Below are 23,375 nucleotides of genomic sequence, written 5' to 3'. Positions count from 1 at the left end.
CTTTGACCCCGGAACATGCACAAAAAGCCATGAGATGCTTCAGTAAACCAAAACTAAAAGATATTTATAAAAACTTCCGTCAATTGCCTGCAACATAGTTTTAAAGAAGCTTGCACAAGAAACGCAAGTAATGAAGTCTGTGGCCTTCAATATTCTTCATGTGCCCATGGGCGTTCCAAACAGTCTCATGCCTTGGCATGAGGCTGTTTTCATGCCTTTCATTATGTCAACATGGATTTCATGCCATTTCAATCTCGGTACTGTTTTCATGCCTTGGCATTCTTCAACCATTGGCAAACTTATTTCTTAAAATGGCTCTATCGATCGTAAAGACCTTCAATAAGCGCTACATAGGCCACCTACTACGGGCAGGCATGTGGCACCTTTTGACAAAGTATTCAGTTATCTTACTTATTACAGAGGTAGGGTGCGCTAATAGCAAAATCTTCGTAAAGCCCCTCAATCTTCAAATGTAGTGCCAACCACTTCCCTTCTCCTCTGCTCGGTGCGGCCTTGACGGTGGCGCCGCCCATGCTGGCCCTGCCGTAGCCGACGGCAGCGAACATGCTACCGAAAGAAATCCACGGAAAAATTCGTTCGAGCCCTGCGGAGCAGTTTTTTCCAAGCAAGATCTTGCTTCGTCAGTCGGTAACTGGCCTGAAGAATGTCGTGTTGGAATTGCGGAAGAAACAGAGAAAAGGACCATTATTTAAGGCGTAAAGCACACGCAGGTTGAGAGTTCCTGTTGCTGAAACACTACGCATGCACGTGCTGTGCTCAAACGCGCGTAATTGCCACAGTTCCAGGTTTTGCCAGCGTTAAGTATGTGTACATGGTTTCGTAGGTTCATTTACGTACCTGCAGGATACTTTTGTTTGGCCGGCGCATGAGAGATTCCAACTGTCTGCGACCAGCTATGCCTAGCAACAGGGCCGCTTCTGTTCCATACCTTTTACAGATGTATGTAGCTCATGCACGGAGTGTAGTGGCCATGAGCAACATTGTCACACATAGACAGTATAGATAATTTGAACGTACCAGCACATGAAATCATTTGTTATTTATTCACTACAGTGAAAAACGAACGAACTTGATGGGACAACTGGACAGAGGTTCCAAAAATAATTATCCCCCTCCCCCTCATTGGCACAAGTAACACTTTTGTTGAGGTGCTAATTTTACATCTGTATACCATGTGCGTCTGTATTCTTTTGCGTTGTAAGTTTTTGCAGGGAAGCAGTGTTAACTGGAACAGTCAAGGCACACAAGACAGATAAAAAAAATTGATTCTTGGGTTTTACGTCCCAAAACCATGACCTCATTATAAGGCACGCCGTAATGGGGGACTCCAGATTAATATTGACCAGCTGGGGTTCTTTAACGCGCCCCCAATGCACTGGACACGAGCGTCTTTGCATATCGCCCCCATCGAAATGCAGCCATCGCAGTGGCTTAGCGGCCACGGCGGGTATAGAGACAAGACAGAACAATAGGGCTGTAGGACCAAACAGTCCTCAAATTGGTTTAATAAAGGTGCTTACCACAGTCTTGCAGGCAAGTATACAGCACAGACACACACAGTCCACTGAGCTGTCAGGCTCGCATAGGCAATCAAATCCGAAGGAAAAAAGAATTATTAAAGCGGGTTGCAGCAGATGCAATAATTCCTGTAGTGGTACAGGGATGCAAACTTGGTAAACGAGCAAGTGCAAAAGACATTGAGAGCAATTTTTGCATTATATTAGAGTTGGCAGTCAAATTCAAAATACATATGCACAAAAAATATAAGCAATAATATTCCAGATAATTTGATTTTTTATCCCATCATTCTGCTCTCATCGACTGCGCAACCGGTGTTTTTCAGTTGGAACTGCCTCAAGGCGCGATGCTCCGAGCATCACTCCACCGCACTTGTGTTCGCTTCACGATGTGCGTCTGTCACCTGAGGCAGTCACTTACGTCACTTTGACAGCACAGCTACAGATTCCTGACAGTGAAAGTCCTTTGCCACATCATCGACATGATTTTGAACCGGAATGTTGCTCTTCCGCATACGCTGGTGACGATTACTAATAACAGCGTCATTCTTCCACTTCTGAATTTCAGCCTAGGCCCTCTAGTGCTTCCAGCCGGCATGTTCTTGGCCAGCATTTCTAATACTTCCGAATTTGACATTGGAAGTCTGCATGCCGAGAGTTTTCTTAGCGCCAATTGCAGCTTACAGCTCTGGTTCCCTAACGGATGACTTGGCGAAGATGATTGCACTTGACCTTGCCTCTGCACAGTCCACGGACAAACGTCTCCTCCTCGAATCGTACCGTGACATCTTTGATTTCGGCAACAAGCCTTTAGCACATACACCTGTTGTTCACCACAGTACCATCACTGGAGACACGAATCCTATACGTCGGCGTCCCCATTGTGTATCACATGCTGAACATAGTCATCCAATCAGAAGCGGACAAAATGCTCCGCAAAGGGGTCATCGAATGATCAGCCAGCCCTTGGGCTTTGCCTGTCGTCCTTGTGAAAAAGAAAGATGGTACCTGGCGTTGTTGCGTCGATTATCGCCATTTAAACAAGATCACCCGAAAAGACTACCCACTACCACGCATCGATGATGCCTTGGACTGCTTGCACGGAGCTAAATACTTCTCGTTCATTGATCCGGCTACTGACAGATTTCAGTTGATGAAATGGACCGCGAGAAGACGGCATTCACCACGCCGGATGGCTCATATCAGTTCAAAGTCATGCTCTTTGGCCTATGCAATGCTCCTGCGACATTTGAACATATGATGGACTCTCTTCTACGAGGCTACAAATGGACCACCTGTTTCTGTTACCTTCACAACGTTATTGTTTTTTCTCCCAGGTTTGGCAGCCACCTTACCTGACTCGCTGTCATTCTTGCAGTCTTCCGAAAAGCCGGCCTCCAACTGAACTCCACGAAGTGTCAATTCGGGCGTCGTCAGATTACCGTGTTGGGACACCTCGTTGACGCATCCGGTGTTCAACCAGATCCGGAAAAAGTTCGTGTCGTAAGCAGTTTTTCTGTGCCACGTTCTGCTTTTGACGTGTGCTGCTTCATCGGCCTGTGTTCTTACTTTCGCCGTTTCGTCAAAAACTTCGCCGACGTTGCGGGGCCTTTGACAGATCTAAAGAACCCGCCGTTCTCATGGGGCCTTGAGCAAGCTCATCAAATTTCTGACCACCCCTCCCATACTTGCCCACTTTGATCCATCTGCACCGACTGAAGTCCACACCGACGCAAGCGGCTATGGCATCGGTGCTGTTCTTGCCCAACAGCAGAATGGTACCGAGTGCGTGATAGCTTACGCCAGCCGCTTGCTGTCACCTGCCGAGAGAAATTACTTCATCACCGAGCGGAAGTGCTTGGCTTTAGTCTGGGCTGTCTGCAAGTGCCGGCCATATTTGTACGGCCGTATGTTTTTGGTCTTTAGACTACCACGCACTCTGCTGGCTGTCTTCCCTCCAGGACCCGACAGGACGGCTTGGTCACAGGGCTTTGTGGCTCCAGGAATTTTCTTTTGTTGTCAATTACAAGACTGGACACCTCTACAAGGACGCTGACTGCCTCTCTCATCACCCCGTGGATCCCCCTGATTCTGTTGCGCATGATCCAGTGACCTGCGTGATGGCTTTTACTGACATGACCAACATGTGCGCTGAACAACGCGACGAATCCTTACAGTCCATCATCGCCGGAGTGCAATCTGGCAGCACTGACGGCAAGTGCTGCATGTTCGTGCTGCACAACGGCATCCTCTACCGTCGCAATATCAACCCTGATGGACCTGAGTTACTCCTTGTCCTTCCTCGTCATCTGCGATCCGTCGCTCTCGAACAACTTCACGATGCACCAACGGCGGGACACCTTGGAGTTTTGCGTACATACGACCGCATATGACACAGGTTCTGCGTCGTCTGCGATGCACCGCTTTGTGCGTCGTTATGACACAACTTGCGAATTGTCTCAGCGCCGGAAGAAACCTCCCCAGCCACCTGTCAGACGACTCCATCAAATTGAAGTTCCCTCTGAACCGTTCTTTCGCGTATGCCTTGACCTGCTTAGCTCTTTTCCGACGATGACTACAGCGAATAAGTGGATCGCCATCGCTACTGATTACGCGACATGCTACGTGATAACAAAGGCGTTGCCGACTAGTTGCGCAACAGACGTCGGCGATTTTCTCCTCCACGACGTCAGTCTCCACCAAGGTGCACCTGGACAGTTAGTTACAGGCCGCAGCCGCTCGTTCTTGTCTCGAGTTGTCGACCACTTCCTCCGCTCTTGTGCCACTGAGCACAAGCTGTACACCACCTACCACCTTACGGAACGTCTCAACTGAACAATCACAGAGATGCTGTCGATGTACGTCTCCAATGATCACCGCAACTGGTACGCCACGCTAGCCTACGTGACGTTCGCATACAACTCGTCCCAACATGACACCGCAGGATATTCACCCTTTTATCTTTTGTATGGCCGCGACCCTACATTGCAGTTTGACACCATCCTCCCTTCCGTGCCACGTGTTGCAACTGAGTACGCTCGTGAAGTCATTGATCGCGCTCACATAGCACGTCAAGTCGCCCAATCTCGTTTATTAGCTTCGCAGCATATACAAAAAGAGTGTTATGACCGGTGCCATCGCGATTTTAAGTTTGCGCCTGGTGCTTAGGTGCTCCTTTGGTCACCATGTCGTCGGGTTGGCCTCTCCCAAAAGCTTCTCTCTCGCTACACAGGGTCTTATGAACTCCTACGTCAAGTTAACGATGTAAATTACGAGATTTCGCCGCTACGCTTTGATGCATCTGCAAGTCTGACGCCTGTTGACATCGTGCACGTTTCGCGGCTGAAGCCATACTTCGCTCGCAATTCCTTACCTACCATGCGCCGAGATGGCGCTTCACCACCCGGGGGTCCTGTCATGGAAGGATGAAAGAAGAGAGAGAAAGAAGAAGAGATCGCGGGACGCTGGCTGCTGCGTGTTGTTGTTGGTCAGCCATCTTGACTACTCTGGCTCATTTTGTATATATATATTGTAAATACACTCTTTCTATACTCCCAACATCCCCGTAACAATATTATTAGTATACGACTTGAGCTTCGTCAGACTGCTGGCTTCTTTGCAAGTGATTGCCTCTACACAATGACTACAGGCAGTCATGTTCTTTTGGACACTGCTGAGGACATAGTCTACTAAGTAATCAAAAGACACTTGCTCAGATTCATTGAAATCCAACAAGTCCTCGGGAAAAACGACAATGCACAAGTGCACGATGCACTTGTGAGCCTGCCGATACAATCTCCAGGCCAGTCGAAGCAAAACCAAGGTCGTTGCTATAACTACCATTGTTACTTGGTTTGAAAAACTGGGCCATTGTTGCCGCGTGGAGAGCGCAACAGAATTCAAGTAGCTTTGGCACTGGGTTTCTTGACAAAGTGTAGAAAACAAGTTTTCTAGGCTATCTTGCACAAATCGGCTAAGTAGCACAAAAGAAAAACCTGGAACATTGAGGTAGTACTCCTGAATTTCTAGGGCTGAAGTTGTGCCAAGCACGACACCAGTCTGAATCAGCTTCCATACTGTTTTTCCTCGCTCTCCAAGCTTAATTCTTTCAACTAGCTTGATAACATCTTGCAGAAAAATAATTGTCTTCGTATTTCATCCAGCTTACTGATTGCGAGCTTAATTGTTCTGGATGTCAATATCTTCAACCACTTGTACACTACGTTAAAGAACCAAGCTGTTGTTAAGGCTTCTTTAGGAAGCTTGGTCGCCTGAACAAGGTAGTGCAAAGCTGCTCCAGCGTCGTGATTAAACAGCGAGTACGCCAGGCCCACGTTCATCTTCTCAAAGTGTCCCGACTCCAAGCATGCCTCTTTTAAGTGTGGCGCAATCTCTAGCTGCTGCTGCGAGTCAATTTCCACAAGTTTTTTCACGTAAGCGAGGCTCACTTCATCTGAGGGCAAATTATGCTTCTCAACAATGTCAGGTGGAATGTAAAAATGAGGAACATCTGCCATGAAATAGAGCTTTCTGCTTGGTTCGCAGGGGTGAGCACAAGATACAGAAGGCCTGGGAAATTTTCCCACGACTACGCCAAACTTCTTCCACAACGCCTGATTTCCCCCACCTATGTCACTGACCACAGCATTCACTTTGATGCCAATTTTTTCACTCTTCTATGACTGACAAAACAAAGTTCTTTACCGCAACAGAGCTAAATGAGTTTCCTGCAAAATGGTACCCAACCGTTTGCTTCCAACGTGTAGTTACTCCTCCTAACATATATACCAGAGCATGAGTAGCTACTGCATCTACTGGGGAGGTGCCATCAGCCAGTGGAAGTGAAGGCCTGCCAATTGCAACTTGAGTAGAGGGGTCGTATGCCAGGCCTGGTGTCAACTGAACTTCATCCAGCATCAGTACTGCATGCTTCTTATGGCACTCCATGACACCAACCTAGCACGAAAAAAAGACCCAAGAAAGGAAATGTGATGATAGGATTTCGGCACCAGGAAATAGTTATATGGGTTAATACTGTTTTTACTCTATTCTAACGTACCCTCGATTGTAGTGCACACCAGTTTTCCATGACCCTCCCAAAAAAAAGAGCACAATACCACGCACCTCGTGCTTTCATACAGAAATACTTTTTTCTCTCATTTGGGAAAAACAGATTTACACCCAATACACTAACGTTGTGATGAATAAAAACACAAATGGAACAGGCGCACTTTGCCGCCAAGATTTTCACTGTGCCGGTACGAGTTGCGTGGAGCAATAGATATCACTCGTCGTCGCTATCAGACAGCTCCTTATCACTATCAACAAACCAAAGCATTTCATTCTCGGTGCCATCCATGGCATTCGAAATACCGCACTTTTCAAGGGTCTTGTTAACCATGGCAGACAGGATCGTGCACCATGCATCTTTCACCCATCCAGCAAAGTTCTGCAGCGAAGCACGCTTCATTTTATTGGCAGGCATGAATTCGTGGCAGCCACTGACAAGCCATTCGGTGTAGAGCGTCCGAATTCTATCTTTTACTGGCTTGTTCAAACAAACATCAAGCGGCTGGAGCTGCGCTGTCATGCCGCCGGGTATCACAGCAAGGTCGGTGTTGCATGCAGCCAGCTTCTCCATGATGCACTGGTCAAGATGGCACCTGAACGCATTGGGCATAAGCATCCCACGGAGACCCGAACTGCCGCCGAGTCTCTTCCGCTAAATGTTATCAATCCAGTTAGCGACCAACCGTGGTCATCCAACCTTTTTCATTTGCGTGCACAATCACGCCACTCGGAAACACGATTCCTTTCAGGAGCGTCTTCCGTTTGAAGATAAGATACAGGGGCAGCTTGTGCCCATCCACAGTGCAACAAAGCATAGCGGTGACTAGTTTTTTCTTGGCAGGAAGACAAAACGTGCCCTTGTTTCGCCCCCTTCTTTTCAACGGTTGTGGTGGCAGGCATCTCAAAGTAGAGCAGCATTTGATCGGCATTTCCAATATGTCGGAAGTGGTGGCCATTTCTATGGCACAACTTTAAAACGTACCGCTGAAAACTGCAATTTCTCTTCATACTCTTCGGGCAATATTCGGCATATCTTTGTCTGCCTTCGAAGAGAAAAGCCTTTTCTTTTCATAATATTTGATAGCCAGCACCTGCTCGCTTTGAAGTCGCTCCGCATTGGCCTTTTCTGTAGGGATAACTGCATCGCCCGTACTTTGAGCAGATTGGTCGTCACAGGCCGCTGTGCCGCTCGCTGCTCTTGCATGTATTCCGCGAGCAGCTCTTCTATTTCGGCAAAGCGGCCCTGCTTCATTCCATTGAAACCCTTCCTTGTTGCTTTGCTGGTGAAAATATTCTGTTTGCACCAGTCCCACATGCAAGTTTCGGGAACTCCGAACGCCTGTGATGCAGCCCGATTTCCATCCGTCTCCGCGCACATAACTTTCCTTGTAAATGCAGCATCATGGTGGACTCGGCGTATCTTCGCAGTCGGCGCTTCCATGCTGATTGAATAAACACAGAAAACGGGAAGACAGGCGGTGGACTACATTACACCAGCGCCTGGTTACACGTACAACATGGAGGTATTCACATGGAGGAAGCTACGGCAGCTAGGCTAGAAGTGCGTATGAGGCGGCCATTTCTCGAATGCCGATGGCGATATGGTAACATGGATTTAGGGTCGTACTCGATTCTAACACGCATGCAATTTTTGGACCCATTTTATCGGAAAAAAGGTGCACGTTAGATTTGAGTAAATATGGTAATTCTTATATTAGTTTTGTACACAGTATGACAAAACCCTTGAGCATCTAGACTCATATATAGCTCGCTGTAGACTGAGTGTGGCTAAACAAAGCATAATTAAAACATGAACGATTTTTTAACATCACTTGTGTAATATGTGGGTGGAAGGAGCTAGAAAAGATGAAGGTTTTGCCTTTCCCGTTATTCACGAGCTTGGCTGGAGCTTCATCTATTTATCAACAACAAATTAAATGAAGAACATTCATAGCGCAGTTTAATAATCTCACAGGTCGCATAATGTGAACATACAGCTTCTTAGAAGATTTTAAATTATTAGCTTAGAAACATTCTACTCACCTTGAGAGACAGTGCGAATAATGTCGTGTAGGAGGCCTCGTGCGAATTTGTGATCCTGAAGGTGCCTTTGTAGAGTCCGTTCACCTGGCAAAGAAGCGGCTAGTCCCTTCACGAGACTGTATCCTTGAGAGCCGCATGATAGCCCAAGTTTCAGTGCCTTGTTGATTGTTGCTTGTGTCCACGGTGTCCCACGCATACTCTTTTTTTCCATGAAGAGTAGTAGTTGGTCAGCAGCCATTAAAGAGCTGAACTGCTGCTTCATGAGGGTTTTTGCATTAATGGCTTTTCTCTTGTGCTTATGTGCAAGAGCAGAACTCTGTGAGGCCTGTAGTTGGGCTTCAAGCTCAGCAATCCTTTTCTGAAGAGCAGCAACAGTTTGATTGGGCGCCTGGCTTGCTTCAATATAGCCAGCCACTGCGATAGGAAGTGGCACGTCTGGAACTGCTAGAATGGCAAAACAGAGTGTCCAAATAGTAGTTAGTAAATGCTGTAGTTAGAATGCAAGATATGTGGTACAAGACATGCCACAACTATGAAGTTTGTGCTTATATGCTTCTGCCTCAGCACTGTTCAGAAAGATATATCCTAGATGCATTCACTGTATCACGTCTGGTTGCCAAACACTTAAACAGCAATAGGCAATGAAACATACTTATGAAGAAACGCACTTATTTGTAAGCAATAGCATACTTACAGCCATGAAAAGCTGTCATGTTTAGAGGCAGTTCAATAGAAATGGGGCTGCAGGCGGTCACCTTATCTGCACAAAGCATGAGTCAAGGTTGGAGGATGCAATGCGATTATGTTTTGTAAACTTCGCCGCACAACAAAACTTACTGTGCAGTTGCTCAGCAGCTTCAATTAACAGGTTTACGCCAGACGCTTCTACACTGGCTTCCATTTCTGCACAGAACACAAGGTGAGGACATATAACCACAAAAATAGAAAGAAGCATGTATTAACTCGCCATAGAGGCAAATGCCAACCTCATTTTGCCACGAAGAACCAGGCATGTTGCTCTCATCTGTAGGAACTGTGAAATAAAAGCAGGTGAACAAGAGTATTTAGGTGTTTGGAAGAAACGACAAGTTGTTTGTGAAACTAAACTCACAGCCATCGGACGTGGAGGGGGTGTCATTTAGAGGCACTTCAGAAATGGGGCTGCACACGGGCACCTCCTCTACACAAAACGTGAATCGAGGTTAAGGGCTTCTGTGCAATCGACGTATTGTACACATGGCGACATGACACTTACTGACATCACAATTGCTCAGCCGATTTGACCTACAAATTCATGCCTGAAACTCGGACTGTACACTGACATCCGACCCTGCACAGGGCATGCTGTGAGGACTAAGACCCAAAAGAATCAAACATGCGCATCAACTCGCCACATAGGTACATGCCAACCTCACCTTGAACGGAGCTGTTGCGGTCGTGTGTTGCAACTATAAAATACAAGAAAGGAAACAAAAATACTGAGAGGAGGCAATGGGGTGAAAGCATTATCGTTCAGTAGATTTCATGAGCTGTACTCACCGCCATTACTGGATGTAACACATGATGGTTCGTGACAAGTTTCGGTAGACAGGTGAGCATCAGCTGCACAAAAAGAGAGTTACTTGTGACGCGAATGAACCATAATATTTACCAATTTGCTCTACAGTATAAGAGCACTTACATTTTGAACCTTCAGTACCTTGAACTTGAAGATACGTGCCACTAAGTGTGTGCAGAGTTGGCTGAATTACTGCACCTAGTTTCACAAAAAAAAAGAAAAGAGTTGAACATAATGCATAAATATAATTGGCCTATGGCGCATAAGAAAAAAAATTAACATACAGAGGGCTGGTGGCTTCCTCAATTTAGGCTGCTTATTGTGTACAAAAATGTTCGGCACTGCATCCTGCTTCAACTTTTTAATGCCGCTTTTTTGAAGGATTTGCGGTTCAAACTGATCTTCAGTGAAGTGATCCTGAGAAGAGAGACACAAAAATTCAATATTGAATTAAAAAAAAAAAAAACGGATTTATACATCTCTATGCGCAGCTTCCACGGCAACCCTGTCCGCACTCCATAATCAAAAACACGAAATTATTTGTGGCAGGAGATGGAAGACAACATACGGTGCATATGACGCATGCGATACCCATTTACTTAATTGGACGCATAAAAATGTTAACGTTAAGCAGTAAAAATGCTAATCCTTATCAGCTGGCCTGCGGTCCTTTGCGGCCTTTCTCGGCTCGCACAAGACGTGCGAGTAGCCGCTGCTTATGCCTCCAATATTGAGGACGCGTCCGGCAGCAGCCGGGATAGCGGCGAAACGCAAGGGGCCCGTGGAGAGATTCCTCGTTGGGTGCGGTATAAGATCGGCTGTCCGCGATAGCTGTCAGCCGATCTTATACCCCCTTGGCATGCACAGGCATCGGCGAGCCCCATCCAGCCCTGGTTCTAGCTTTTGGTGTTCCCGTTGCCGCTTTGGTGCCCTGGAGGCGCCGTCGATAATACGAAATAATGACACGTTGTTACAACTAGTAAATAAAATCTATTAAAGAAATACAATCACGCCGAGGCCTGAACTCCTGGCGCAGCGCTACCGCGTTCGCGAGAGAATTACGAAACGCAAACGAGGAATTTACCAGCCCACGTACAACTCTACGATCAAAGTGCACGTTAAACAGCCCCTGGCTACCTAAATAAAGTAATCCGGAGTCATCCACTACGACCTCCCTCATAGCTTTAGTCGCTTCGGGACGTTAAAAACGTCAATCACCACAAACCAAATCAATACATACGGCCGTACATTCGAAGCTAAAAGACTGCATCCATAAGTCATAGTGAACCTTGCAAAAGCGTCGAGAATGTACTAACTTCTGGTGAAGCTCAAAACACAGCCTGAATAAAGTCGCTTTTATGTCACAGGCCAGCTGCAGATGCGCGCACTTTCACCGCAAGACGAAAATTGAACCAAACAGAGCACATTCGAAAAAAAGTCAACTTAAACGAGCTAAAAACCACGCACAGCATGAACACATAAACTTTTTCGAAGCGGAAGGCGTGAACTAGGCTCAGAAGAAGAGGTCGTGAGGAGTCGTGGCACTTACTTCACAAAGCCGTGCGTGTTTGGCCACTTCCTCGAAGTAAGCCCGCCCGATCCTCTGTATCCACACTTTTCTTCTTTGTGCGTTGCGCTCGCCGGATGGTAAAGCAAAAAGCCTCTTGCCGTCGCTGTTTCTGTTGCGGCAACCGAAGGCGCAGCAGCACGGCATCACAAGTTCTCGTCCCTAACACATTCGATTTGTTCCGCTAACGCACTCGATCAGTCTGCCTACGCGTACTTTCGTCGCAGGGCCAACAATGGAGGTCGGAGCGCGCTGGAAAGAAAGAATATACAACAGCGCGACGCCGGCTTCCGCGCGGGAAAAAAATATACAAAAGCGCGGCGCCTGCTTCCACGTGACATATATTGGCCAATGGGGGAGCGGAGGAGGCTGGGGCGACAGGAAGCGTGGAGGAGGAAGCGCCAGGGTGAGTAGGGTGGCGGAAAGATCTAAGAATGGCGCTACTTTTGAAAAATTTAGGGGTTTTAAGTCTTCGCTCTTTACTCCACCATCGAAAGAAAATAAGTTTGCCTCCGGATAGCATGTGTAAGCGAGTAAGTGATGACTAATAATTACGTACACTTTGACTGCAGCGTTATTATTCTGCTGTAGCGTTTCAATCGATGTTCACCGATTATCTTTTTCTGCAATCAACCCTACGGGGCGCGGCAACGATTGTTTTCCTCTGAAAGAGTTGGCTTCCCCGATACAATGGCCTCGAAGTCACTAGGACCAGGCATATGGCTACCATTCTAGCCAGTGTTACATGAAGACCTCATGACGGTATCCAAATACGCGCAAGGCCCGCACCACGTCCCCTTCTCCTACACGTCTTTCTTTCAGCTGAAAATTTTTGTGATTGAAGTTTTCCTGACGGAATTCGCGTCGACGTGTACGTGTGTACGCCATAACAGGCCAGGTTCCGTGAAGGCAGCAGGAAATCGTATTTATTTATTTATTTATTTAAGATACTCTCAATGCCTGATGGCGTTACAGAGAGGGCTGGTGAATCATTATACAATGTTAGATATAGCAGTCTGAAAGGATGAATGAACCGGATTGCTGGCGACCGAGGCGGGGAGGTGGTTCCATTCGGATTCTGTCTTTGGCAGAAATGAATTAAAGAAAAAGTTTGTGCGGCAACTTGGTACTTCTATCTTGGCGTTGTGGTCGATTCGCGATGAAATATAAGGGGGTGACATAAAAAGGTCATTTTTCAATTCTGGGTTAGTATAGTACATTTTATGAAAGAGTGATAACCGGGCGAGTTTTCTTCTTGATGATAGGTCTGGCAGATGAAGGCCAGTTTTGATGACGGATACACTGGCACTGCGGGAATAATTGTATACAATGAAACGTGCAGAGCGGCTCTGAATGGCTTCAAGTAAGTATGTTAGCTGTGCTGTAGAGGGATTCCAAATTGATGAAGCATACTCTAGTTTATACTTTACTAATGTTTTATATAATGTAAGTCTTAGGGAAGAGGGCGCGCGAGAAAAATTGCAATGTAAAAAACCTAGTGTTCGAGTGGCAGAGCTTGTCACCTATTCAATGTAAGTTTGTCATGATAGATTGTTAGTAATGTGAACACCTAAATATTTATAGGAACGACAGAGGACAGAATAGAGTTGTTAATTTTGTATGAGGATGTGGAAACAACACTACCGCGAGAAAATTTCATAATTTTACATTTGTTGACATTTAATCTCATTAACCACTGGTTACACCACGAAGAAATGGTGTTAAGGTCAGATTGAAGTAAAAAGGAATCATCTGGATGAGTTATTTCACGATAAATAACACAGTCATCAGCATAAAGACGGGTGTTAGACGTCAATTTCTCCGGCAGATCGTTAATACAAATAAGCAATAAAAGATCTAGGCCCAAGGACTGAGCCTTGTGGCAGACCAGAAGTTACGAAACAGGTTGGTGAAACGGGATTGTTAGCATATACGAACTGAGTTCGTTTGTCGGGAAAGCATTTAATCCACTTAAGTAAATAGGGGTCAATGTTAAGTCTGCTTAATTTCAGAAGAAGGAGACGATGACATACTGTGTCAAATGCTTTTTCAAAGTCTAAAAAGATACAATCAATGCAAGAACCTCGGTCTTGATATGAGAACAGGTCATTAGTAAACATAACTAGTTGTGTCTCGCATGAAAATTTTTTTCGGAAACCATGCTGATATTTACTAAAAAAGTTGTTAGATTCAAGGAAAAGCACGAGATTAGAGAAAATGATGGGTTCTAGAAGTTTCCCGGGAATGCTGGTTAACGAGATGGGTATGTAGTTAATAGCGCATGAAGGCCGGGTTACCTTGTTTTGGAATAGGCACCAGCTTCCCCGCCTTCCAGTCGTTTGTCAGCACACTGCATTCTAAGGACTGCTTGAAAAGTTTAGATAAAATAATGGATGAGGGGGTTACAGTGCATTTAAAAAACTGAGCAGTTATTGCATCAGGGCCGGGTGCAGATAGATACCTTTAGATTCTCTATGCGTTTTCTTATTCCAACCCAGTCAATGATTACGGGATCCATCGTGGGAAACAAGGGGCTGTTAAATAGGGGTGATAAAAAAGACTGATAATCAGAAAACGAACATTTAAGTACGTTATGCAGAGCAACACAGCACATATCAGACGGTGTAAGACGTTCCCCGTTTCATCAAATAGTTGGATATCTTGTTTCGGTTTACCGCTAACCACTTCCCAAAATTTACGCGGTTTATTTCGAAGCAGCGAAGGAAGAGTGCTTGAAAAGAAATTGCGCTTGGCCGCTTCAAGTTCACGCTTGTTATCAGAGACGCAATTTTGATAAGCTGCCCAGCGCTCAGCTTTATCACTTGATACTGCTTTTCTGTAAATTCTTTTTTTTTTTTTCGTAGACAGCCGAGCAGTGGAGTGAACCAAGGAGAGCGAAACTTGGAATAAATTTTACGCAAAGGCACATATTTCTCGACAAGCGAAAGCATTCTTGCTTTATAAATTGCCCAGTTCTCTTCTACACTATCATACGTGTAAAAGCGCAGGAACGATTCGCAAAAAGATTGCGTTTCGACGTCAATAGCGGTGCTATTCGCTCTAGCATAGTCTCTTATGAGTTTGCTGTGCTGTGGCGCTCAATCGAAGTAAAAGTTGCAAAGAAAGTGAAGGATACAATGGTCGCTTAGCCCAGGCAAATATGTAAATGCTGAAAATACATCTGGGATTGAAGTATACTTCAATTTAGTCCTTATAAGGACTAAATCTAGCACGTTTGGTGAGGTAGTAGTAACTCGCGTAGGTTTTTTTTTTTTACTAATTGGGTTAAATTGCAATCATGACAGAAATTAAAAAAATGAGAGCTTTCACTAGTATGCGTACAAATAAAGCCATATCGTATATTAGTCTTTCTTTTGGGTCATTAGTAGTTGTATATATTCCGTGTTGCGGTCACTGCGCGGTGGTCAATACAACAATGTAGGAGAATGCTACGCAAGCTCTAAAAAGAAATGCGCAACATTTCTTTTGGAGGGGGAGGGGTATGATATTACACTGCCATTCATATTATATTATATAGCGCTTGTCTCATATTTAACGAGGTTTGTCGAGCGCTTTTCGACATCTCGATGAAGCACATTTACTCCGTATGCCGTAACTTCACTGACTATACCACGCTGTGAACAATTTCTGCTCCCTTCGGGTCTTACTCTGTAAAATAATTTACACCCTTAAAAATGAAAAAAGGTGTAAATGTGTCTCTAACTCACTCCTTTAGGGTGTCCGTTATATAAATAACACCCTAAGGGTGGGAGTAATAGACACATTTACACCCTCTTTCACTTTTAAGGGTGCAAAATATTTTACAGTCGACCTTGTCCTCGAAACAATAACTGCCCTCTAACTTGTGTACATTTCATTTCTTTAATACGCTTCGCTCGCTACTTTCCCTTCTGGAATGTCACGTCACGATTTTACCTGCATGCCATTCGCGACCTCGAAGTACCGGAAATGCATCGTTTGAAGAAACGAAATGCGCATATTTGGGGCGGAAATATTTATTTGCATAGTGTATAGATCATGCGGGCAGGGCAGATCTCGAAAATCGCTTTCTATAAGAGCTCTCAAGAGATGATCACTTACTCTCGCAAAAAGGAGTTGCTAGTACTCCCTAATATCTATAGGGTGTTACCACAAGACGGATTCGTGTAATTACGCGCGTTCTCACGATTTTAGTTGAAAATAATACGTACGTTTAACAAGTAAATACGGTATGTGAAAAATTATTTAAGGCTGATTCGCCTGTTGCCCGTGACGACGAAAGAAGGTGACTGAGCAAGGGTGTTTCTGGAGAGCATTACCTTTTGCGATCGACGAAGAGCGGGCATTTACGAAGTTCCAGTATAGCTCGGCAGTTGCCCGTGGAAAAAAAAAAAAGACGCCAACGCTTTACGTGCGACGAAGACCGCTCCTGATATTTCTGGGGTCTGTGGGATATCAATATTGTAACTGTGATTGAGTTCTTTTGTGCGTGTATCTGTGTTTGTGGTGGCTGTGTGTATAGGCGGAAAGTTTTCATTTTCCTAGGGTGGAGGGAGGGGGGCAGGGGCCCCACCAGCATTCCTACCCCCTTCAACACACACACACACACACACATATATATATATATATACTATATGACTCCCTTACATGAGTATCTACAAGACCCCATAGTAGAAGACAATATATATATATACTGTCTCCTACTATGGTGTCTTGTAGATACTCATGTAAGGGCGTCATATAGTATATATATATATATATATATATATATATATATATATATATATATATATATATATATATATATATATTACCTTTAACAACAGTTACACCTTGCGAAACTTCGTATGACCTCGAAGAATTTTTCAAGTGACGGCCTTTTATGAGTATTTACAAGACCTCATAGTAGGAGACAAATTATTTAGGAGCTAAAAGAAAAATATAAAAGGAAGGTGCTCCAGCCGGTACCACTAGGTATAACGGGCGTAAACCGATAGTAAAATAAATTATGAGGGCGGATTCCAACAGAAATTTGGTTTAAAAAGAGAGAAAAAAAAAAACCGGGGGGGGGTAGAACTATCACCAGGCGAAACCAGAGCCAGGGAACGGACGGCAAAGCGGGCTTTATTAAGTGAATACAGTTGTTACAGTAATATTTTCAGTCTTGGTCTTGACTTATAAATGTGATGTGTTCTAGAAGTGTGTTGACACTGACGGGTTGGCCTTATCTTGCAGTGGGGTTGTTCCTTGGTTGAGATGACCGACTGAGTTTTCTCTGAAGAGGGTCCGGGATGCGAAAAGAACTAGGCAGGTATACGTTAAAAAGGTGGAAACAATATGTAGGAAACATGGAAAAGAGAAAGACAAATAACTAATGAACGTTTTTTTGTTTCTTTTTTGTTTGTTTGTTTCTTTGCTAAACTTTGCCGCCGGGAGGGGGAAACCCACCTCGTTTGGTCAGTGGCCCTTTGGCAAGTCGTCAAGCTCTTTTTTTTTTCCCCTTTTCGAGTGTGAGACGGACATTACTACTAATATCCGTCTCACACTCGAAGGGGAGTTAAATTTCACAGCCTGAGTCCCCCCGCACCATCAAGAGACTGTCATCACGCAAATACACATCAATAAATAAAGCCAAGTAACGCCTTGAGAAAGTTTAAGTACACAAAGATACATTCAAGAAATATTTTCCTGACGAAATGTCAGTTGAGAAGTTAAGATATACCATACATAAAGATTACACAATAAATAACAATTTGTGAACGCTACTTGTGACTGAAATTATTAGCATATAAAGCAATGTGACTCCATAAGGCAATCGATTATTTACCTGTCAAAGCATTCCTTAGGGCATTGGTTTCATTCATTTCCCGACGGCGGAATAAAGGATTATAGAGTAATAAATTATCAGGCGCACAAATAAACAACCATATTAACAAATACATAAGAAAGGGCAGTGATATCTAAAAAGCGTGAACGGACACGAGATCAAGTAAGAACAGCGTGAATTGCGTTATTGAGCAGCTAATACACCATATGGCGAATAAAAAATTCACCGACGATTACGTAACTCCCTAATGTTAAATTTGAGCGCAGCTCTATATTTGTTTTCATTTCACAATATATTGGCTGGCGCGGACAATCCGTCTCGTGCGGCACGTTGCAAATGGAGCGAAGTGCGGCGCGACTGCCTTGCTAGCCTGGAGATCGCGAGAGCCAGAGCGTGAGTAGACAGTTTTAGTTTAGCGTACGCTATATATCATTGCGTAAGTTATAAAATAGCGAGTCGTCACTGCGCATGCGCAGAACGCTAAACGACCCATAGCGTATAGAGTACGCACGCTATTTCTCAGATTTAGCATTAGCGTCTTTACGTCGTTTGCGGAGTTTCCGTGAAATATGGCGGCGGTCCAGGCTGGCCGCTTCGAATTGAATTTGGCGTTGCTTTTGTAAAATGCACTTCGACTTTCCGGTTGACGTTCTTTGTTGCTGTGTTGCCCACCCTACAGGCCGCATACTTGCTGGTAAGCTTCCTAGTTCTTTTCCTCCACTGTGAATCGATGTTTTTCCTGTACAGATACCTCAACACTCTCCCAGTCCATTTACTTTCTTCCATATTCCTCAGTCGTTCCTTATAATCAATTTTACTGTGAGCTTCCCTCACTTCAAAACTAGTCTAGCCCATATCACCCTGTACATCTTCATTTGTAGCCTTCCCGTGAGCGCCCAATGCGAGGCGACCCACTGACCTTTGGTTCCCATCGAGTCCTGATTGTACCTCTGATTTCAAGCAAACAACCGCATTTCCAAAAGTATCCTGGAACCATTACACCTTTCCACATACAATGGAGCACCTCGTACCTATTTTTTCCCCATAGCGCTCTGTGCTTCATTATGGCTGCAGTTCTCTTCCCCTTTACTGTTATTGTTTTTTTTTCTGTGTTTCCATATATCTATTGCCTTCGTTTATCCATATACCGAGGTATTTATATTCTCTTACCCGGGGTATTTCCTGGCTCTGTATTGCCACTGTCTGTTCACTGTTTTCATTGAATACCATAACACCTGATTTTCTAACACTAAGTTTAAAACCTAAATGGTTGCCTTCCTGTCCACAGATATTAATTAGCCAGACGTTGCAAATCACTTTGCTTGTTAGCTAGCAACACAATGTCGTCCACATAAAATAAACCTGGAAGATGCTGCTCTACTACTGTACTCGCCTGTCTGCATGAGAGATTAAACCCGATATTACTTCCCTCTAGCGCCCTCTCCATCCTCATAATGTACATCAAACATTCACCATGTACAGAAACATTCGAGATGTCTGCGCCACCTATCGCTACAGCCGGGAGACAGCCGCAACGACGGCATATCGCCTCTGAGATCCGAAGATCTCTAAGGCCGACTAAGCCTGTAAAAAACGTGCGCTGCTTAGCGTACACTATATTATAGCGTATAGCGTACGCTATACTTGCGTGCGCTAAACTAAAACTGTCTAAATTGACGCGTGAGCGCAATCCACAGCCGCCGCCACCGTAAGACCTCCTAGACGACGCGCGCTACTCTGGTGCCATCTCGTATCCACCGTCGCCACACCACGCTTTTTAAGCGAAGCTTTCTTTGCCTCTTCCTTCGACTATTCCACTGCTGCTGTGGCTGCTGCTGTCCCACACACCGCGTCGGGGGGTGGTTCGGAGTGATGGCAGGCGCGAGTAAGAGAGGAAAGGCGACGGGATAAACTCGCTTTCATCCCACCGCGTCAAATGTGCACAATACCCTCTGGAGCTCCCTGGCCATCGCCTCATTAGCCGCTTGACAGCTGTAATTATCCGTGACTCCCCTAAGAAGTATTGCAGAAACCAGCGCTCCCCTTTCTACTAGCGTGCGAGGCCAGAGGGGGCGCAGATAGAACTGTAGAGAGTAGAAGAAGGAGACGGAGGAGAAGAAAGGCAGTGGCAACGGCGGCCGCATCTCGATGGAGGCGAAATGCGAAAACACCCGTGTACTTAGATTTAGGTGCACGTTAAAGAACCCCAGGTGCTCAAAATTTCCGGAGTCCACCACTACGGCGTGCCTCATAATCAGAAAGTGGTTTTGGCACGTAAAACCCCATAATTTTTTTTTCCGTACACGGGAGAGATTACATTTCTGTCGTTAAATACGATGGCGCCGTGCCGCACGCAAGGAGAGAGAAAGATAGCAAAGAGAGGAAAGGCAGGGAGGTCAACCAGACGAGCGTCCGGTTTGCTACCCTAGACTGGGGGGAAGGGAAAGGGGAACAGAAAGAGGACGCACGCAAAACGTCGCTACAGATAGTGTGGCTGCCATCTGATGGAGAGAGAGAGAGAGAGACGAGAAAGAGAAGATACACGTACTGTTTAATACCGAAATTTAGAGATAAAGCGAGTGCGAGAGGGGAAAAGAAAAATGAAGCTCTGTCTATTGAAACCGCACACACGCATACCCACGGGCGCACGGGTAATTTGTGAGGTCGTTGTCAGACTAGCTGCATGACAGATGCAGTAGGATCGAAACCATTAAGCCAACGTTTTTTTTTTTCTTTTTGGTGCCACACGTGCTTTGCATGCGAATGTCCGTCGTTATACTAACCCGCCTGTCGTACACGTCGCGTACAATCGGCTCATCTCCTCGCAACTTATTGTTGGTTTGCCTCGTTCGTCGTGCAAGCATATATACAGGGCGTTTCAACGAGCACTTTCAAACCTTTTTTTATAGCTGCCTGTGGCATATATAACAATTCTAGTTTATGAGCTGGTCTACTCGATGCGGCGGACACTACTGGCACAAAAAATTGAAATGCAAAATCGACGAGTTAACAAGAATTCATTAATTAACTTTTAGCTAATTATTTTATGACCTATTTGCAATTTACAAATTCTAGCAGTGGACTTCGCAAGGCGGATCCACTTGAAACGAATTCTCAGGACGACACCAGTTTCGAGATATAAATTCCCGAACTTTGCGGTGAAATGCATTGGCGTTCCAGTTACTTGTGTGCTTCAGTGCATGAAACGACGTTTTGTCGACGACGCCCCCGACCATCCGGTAATCCGCCCAAACCGCCCCAGTTTGCCGGAATAGCGGACACGCTAAACGTCTCTAATAGCACGCCAGTTGCGTTTGGACTTAAAACGGATAACTTTAAGGGGACAGGGTAGGTCCTATTCTTGCCATGCATTTTAGGCTATGTTTGTGACCCTTTTTCTCGTGATCTGCTGGGGTTAGAACATTACACTTGGTGGCGTTGTAATCAGCAATGTTAGGCAGTGTTACTGAACCAGGATTATTTCTTTTTGAAGATTAGTTTTTTTTGTTTTTGTTTTTTTACTGGACCCACCAAATTTTAGAGCCAAAATCTGCAGTAAATAGCCTGTAAACAAAAATCCCCTACAAGGATATCTATAATCCTGGTTCAGTAGACTTTCTGTAATGTTTGCTCAGTACCTGGAAAATATTTTCTCCCTAGCTCTTGTAGTTTCTGAAAAAAAGGGTCAAATACAGCAAAATTTGGTGTTTTGAGATAATTGGCTTTGAAGTGGAAGAAAGAGCTTTATTGCAATATGGGACTATAGAAACAAATTCTGGCGCATTTTTTCAATAGCCACCAGCCTGGTAGTCCCCTCCATCATCAACGCTTCTTTTCTGTGCTAGCTGCCTTGTTTTCCAGGCCTCCTTAGTTACCAGTCGTGTAGCCCTCTCTGCAAAGTACAGTCGCCACCGGTCAACTTCGCGCAACCACTGGACTGTGAACCGTCCTGGAGAAACTCCGAATGACCTCAAAATGTCGGATCGAGCAATGCTTCGGTCATTAAAAGTTAGCACAGCATCCATTGTCGATATTTTCAGCGTCTTGAGGCCAAGAAAGACATTCTTCGGAACGCGCTCCCATACAAGGTTGTTGAACGCCTCATTCGCGTTGCGAGTTTTTCCATGGAGACATTTCTGGAGAAGCTCATGCTTTGAGAGCTGCTGAAACACCGGCGTTCCGCTTCGAGCGTTCCGCCGAGCGCGAAAGCTTCGATGCAGACGCTCACGTTGTGGCCGCGGTGCCCACTGCTGGATTGTGTTGCGGAGAGTTGGCGTCATTGAAGGTCGACTTATGCCGGTTTCCGTGGAAGATACGTTTTTTGAAGCACTTCTTTGGCTTCGTCATTGCATTACCGCTAAATAACCAGCACCAAAGAATAAATAAATTCGATTGTCCGGGAAAACACGCCAAAGCACGAGCAAAACGCCGCGCGTTGCGAGTAATCCAGCTGCGTCTTAGGATTCGTTTGGCTAAGTGAAATATGCTAGCTAGGTTTTCACTGTTGCCAGATGAGTGACAGCCATTCCACTAAACGTGACAAAAAATAGGCGGTGAAAAAAATTTTTTTTTTCAGTTTAGGAGAGGCAAAGATCCCGAGCATGTGTCAAAGGGGGCGTGGCTGGATGCCGCCTAGGTTTCGAAAAATGTTGATTTTGAGGTAAATATTTCGCGTGCGCGCAAATGAAACACTGGGTCATGTTAAGGAAAGAATAGAGATTTTAAATTACACAAAAACAAAAAATCAAATTTTTTCGGAAAATTTGCCTACCCTGTTTCCTTAAAGAGCCCCGTAGACTTGATGCAATATATACAATGTTGTGACGGGTGGTGAGACATCTCTCTGCATGCATGTGTGCACGCATGCAATGCGGAGCTGGCTAAAGAACCGTTCGTCAAAGCTTGTTTTTTCACAGTGAAAGTATCTGGGTGGAAAAGTCTACCTCACTTATTCCTTTCCCGCAGGAATGGCAACCGCATGACGCGAATTTCAGGTGCATATTCGATGTCGTGTCAGCCGGCGTCTATACGCGTTTGTTTTGCATCGTGCGCATCAGTTGTTATTGCTGAAATGCTTATGAGTTATCGTAACCACATAGAACGCCTGGTTCATCTATCCGGAATGGCATCACGGTCATCATTGGGAAATGACAGGCGATTCCACACTGAAAACAGGCTGAATGATTTGTTCTATGCGGCCGTCGCTTTACCGATCCTCGGTGTTAGTTACAGTGTTTGTCAAATTTTAACACGGCCGTGAGGTTTTCTTTACAGGGTATTGTTTATAGAGCGCAGCTCTTTGGCGCCCGTTCCCGCGTTTCGCGTCGGCCTCGCCGTAGCCAAGGTCATCAGCCGCGCGCTGCGCGCGCTCCCGCTGCTATTTCTCGCGCGCGGCGCCAGTCTTGCTCTACCCTTGTCCTCCAAAGCCGGATCACATGTTCTCGCCTATCCTCTCGCTCCTTTCCTCCGCGCAGCGCCGTTGCGGTGACTCTCGCCGTTACTATCCGCTCCGCCCTCAGCGTCCCTTCTCCCGCTGTCGCGGCACTGCCGCGGTGCCGGCGGCGGGCTCTCCTTGCCGCCTTGTGCGTAATCCCTATTTGGTCGGTCCCTCTCGACTAGTTCTAGTAGGCGACTTCAACTGTGTGTTAGAACTGGTTGACCGCCTCTCGCGTAGAGGGACTCCATTACGTAAAGATAAGCGTGCAATTGCTACACTGCGACAGCTCGTCGATGGGCTGGGAGTGGTCGATGCTTGGCGCGTACTTCGCTCTG

At 45.5% G+C, this 23,375-nt stretch overlaps 1 protein-coding gene across 1 annotated transcript; it reads right to left on the bottom strand.

The window, feature by feature from the left end:
• Positions 1–6,052: 6,052 nt before the first annotated feature.
• LOC126536388 (uncharacterized) lies at positions 6,053–12,066 on the bottom strand. Its single transcript, XM_055073967.2, has 11 exons — positions 11,759–12,066; positions 10,494–10,626; positions 10,333–10,407; positions 10,191–10,253; positions 10,067–10,099; positions 9,763–9,831; positions 9,638–9,684; positions 9,489–9,554; positions 9,346–9,411; positions 8,652–9,095; positions 6,053–6,494 (listed from the first exon to the last, which is right to left on the bottom strand). Exons 1-8 carry the CDS (start codon positions 11,921–11,923, stop codon positions 9,537–9,539), a joined length of 603 nt encoding a protein of 200 aa, XP_054929942.1. The 5' UTR covers positions 11,924–12,066; the 3' UTR covers positions 6,053–6,494; positions 8,652–9,095; positions 9,346–9,411; positions 9,489–9,536.
• Positions 12,067–23,375: the final 11,309 nt, after the last annotated feature.

This window comes from Dermacentor andersoni, chromosome 4, assembly GCF_023375885.2.
Source record: "Dermacentor andersoni chromosome 4, qqDerAnde1_hic_scaffold, whole genome shotgun sequence".
NCBI classification, from domain to species: Eukaryota; Metazoa; Arthropoda; class Arachnida; order Ixodida; family Ixodidae; genus Dermacentor; species Dermacentor andersoni.
Note: the sequence above shows the minus strand (reverse complement) of the source record. Positions and strands in the feature narration are given on the sequence as shown.

Coding starts and splice junctions, on each gene's coding strand:
- LOC126536388 (XM_055073967.2), bottom strand. CDS start 11,923: ATGCCGTGCTGCTGCGCCTTCGGTTGCCGCAACAGAAACAGCGACGGC. Junction 9,832..10,066: donor CCGCAACAGCTCCGTTCAAG/GTGAGGTTGGCA, acceptor CGTTTTGTGTAG/AGGAGGTGCCCGTGTGCAGC. Junction 9,685..9,762: donor CCCCTCCACGTCCGATGGCT/GTGAGTTTAGTT, acceptor TTTATTTCACAG/TTCCTACAGATGAGAGCAAC.